Source organism: Hipposideros armiger, unplaced genomic scaffold (genome assembly GCF_001890085.2).
Source record: "Hipposideros armiger isolate ML-2016 unplaced genomic scaffold, ASM189008v1 scaffold_814, whole genome shotgun sequence".
Classification (NCBI taxonomy): Eukaryota; Metazoa; Chordata; class Mammalia; order Chiroptera; family Hipposideridae; genus Hipposideros; species Hipposideros armiger.
The window spans coordinates 449270-450668 of NW_017732164.1; the positions used below are offsets into that span (position 1 = coordinate 449270).

Consider the following 1399-nt stretch of genomic DNA (forward strand, 5'->3'; position numbering starts at 1 on the left):
ACACACACACACACACACACACACACACACCATCTACAATAAATGACACCAATTTGGAAGCGTTTTCACTAATACTTCTGAGGACAGATACTGAGAAAATTCTAATGACCAAAGAATGATAAACAAAAATTAATTTTATAATTCTAGTGCTAACTCTTTAAGATATGTAAAATATCACTTGTACTTTCTTAAATACTTTCTTTTTATTTTAGTGTGCAAAGAAGTTATAGATGAATATTTATAAGAGCTTTCAGAAATTCCTAAAAACCTTCATTTTGTAAAGCTTTTCTAAAAAAATTTATGTTTCTCTTCAGTGAATTCACCCAGCACAGCTGGAAAATGAGGAAACACATCATTTTATTCTTAATGTTAGTTGGAGGAAACCTCAGTTCCCATTAATATAATCTACTATGACTAAATAGATTATTTTATATCCAACCATTTCCTAAAAAATGTATCAGAATGGGTATGAAATGACTCAGCCCACTTAACTGTACATTGGAGGCCAGTCACCTAAGCCCGTACCCCCCAAAGAGCCGACAGCACTCAGCGTGATGGGTGGACAGAGGATGTGTCCACGTGGGGTGCAGAGCTCCATGGGCAGGAGGCTGGGCTCCATGTTTCCTAGGAGCCACCCTCTTATGCGGGTACATACCATCTTCCTCAGCTCCTGGTTGGAAACAATAATGACATTTGGTGGGTCCCCAATGGCGGTGGCAGCTCCTCCAATGTTTGTGAAGATCACTTCTGCAATGAGCACTTGTCTGGGATCAAGGTTCAGCACCTCACATAACCTGTCACAGAGAGAGGACACACAAGTCCCGCTGTCCACACTGAAAGGCCCATGTGCAACCTGGATATGTCTAAAGCGCTTGCACAAGAAAAGTACATGCACACATGCGCACATGCAGACACACATGTGCGAGCACACACACTTGTGTATGCACAAACACACAAGTACACACACAGTCACACACACACAAGCACACACAACATGTGTGCACACACACATACACACACACATGCTAAGGACCTGTAAGGAGAGCAATGCTGAGGGATGAATGACAACGCTACAGAAATACAAACAACAGTTGACTCAGAATTATATTTCCCTGAAAGTTAGCCCACGACCCATCTGAACCATCAGTGTACAAATGTATCCCCCACCCCACCCCCCACAGGTCTAGAGGGAGCATAGTCCCCATGTGCAGGTCTCCAGGGGAGGGCAGAGCCAGGCACAGGTGAATGGACATGGACCACCAGACCCCTCTGAGTAAGGGGTGGGGCTGAGCAGAAAGCAACACCGCTCAGCGGCTCACACCAAACCTGCACACCTGGTTCCTTACCCACTTCCCTTTCTCAGGTGTGGAGGCCCTTCCCTTTAACCACTACCCACAGA

At 44.7% G+C, this 1399-nt stretch overlaps 1 protein-coding gene across 1 annotated transcript in view; it reads right to left on the reverse strand.

Moving 5' to 3' along the window:
* OCA2 (OCA2 melanosomal transmembrane protein) overlaps positions 1-1399 on the reverse strand; it is a 93864-nt gene that overhangs the window by 56198 nt on the left and 36267 nt on the right. The window contains exons 13-14 of the mRNA XM_019628904.1: positions 1023-1033; positions 656-794 (exon numbers count right to left, since the gene is read on the reverse strand). Coding sequence (XP_019484449.1) covers positions 656-794; positions 1023-1033 — 150 coding nt within the window. The remainder of the gene's footprint in view (positions 1-655; positions 795-1022; positions 1034-1399) is intronic.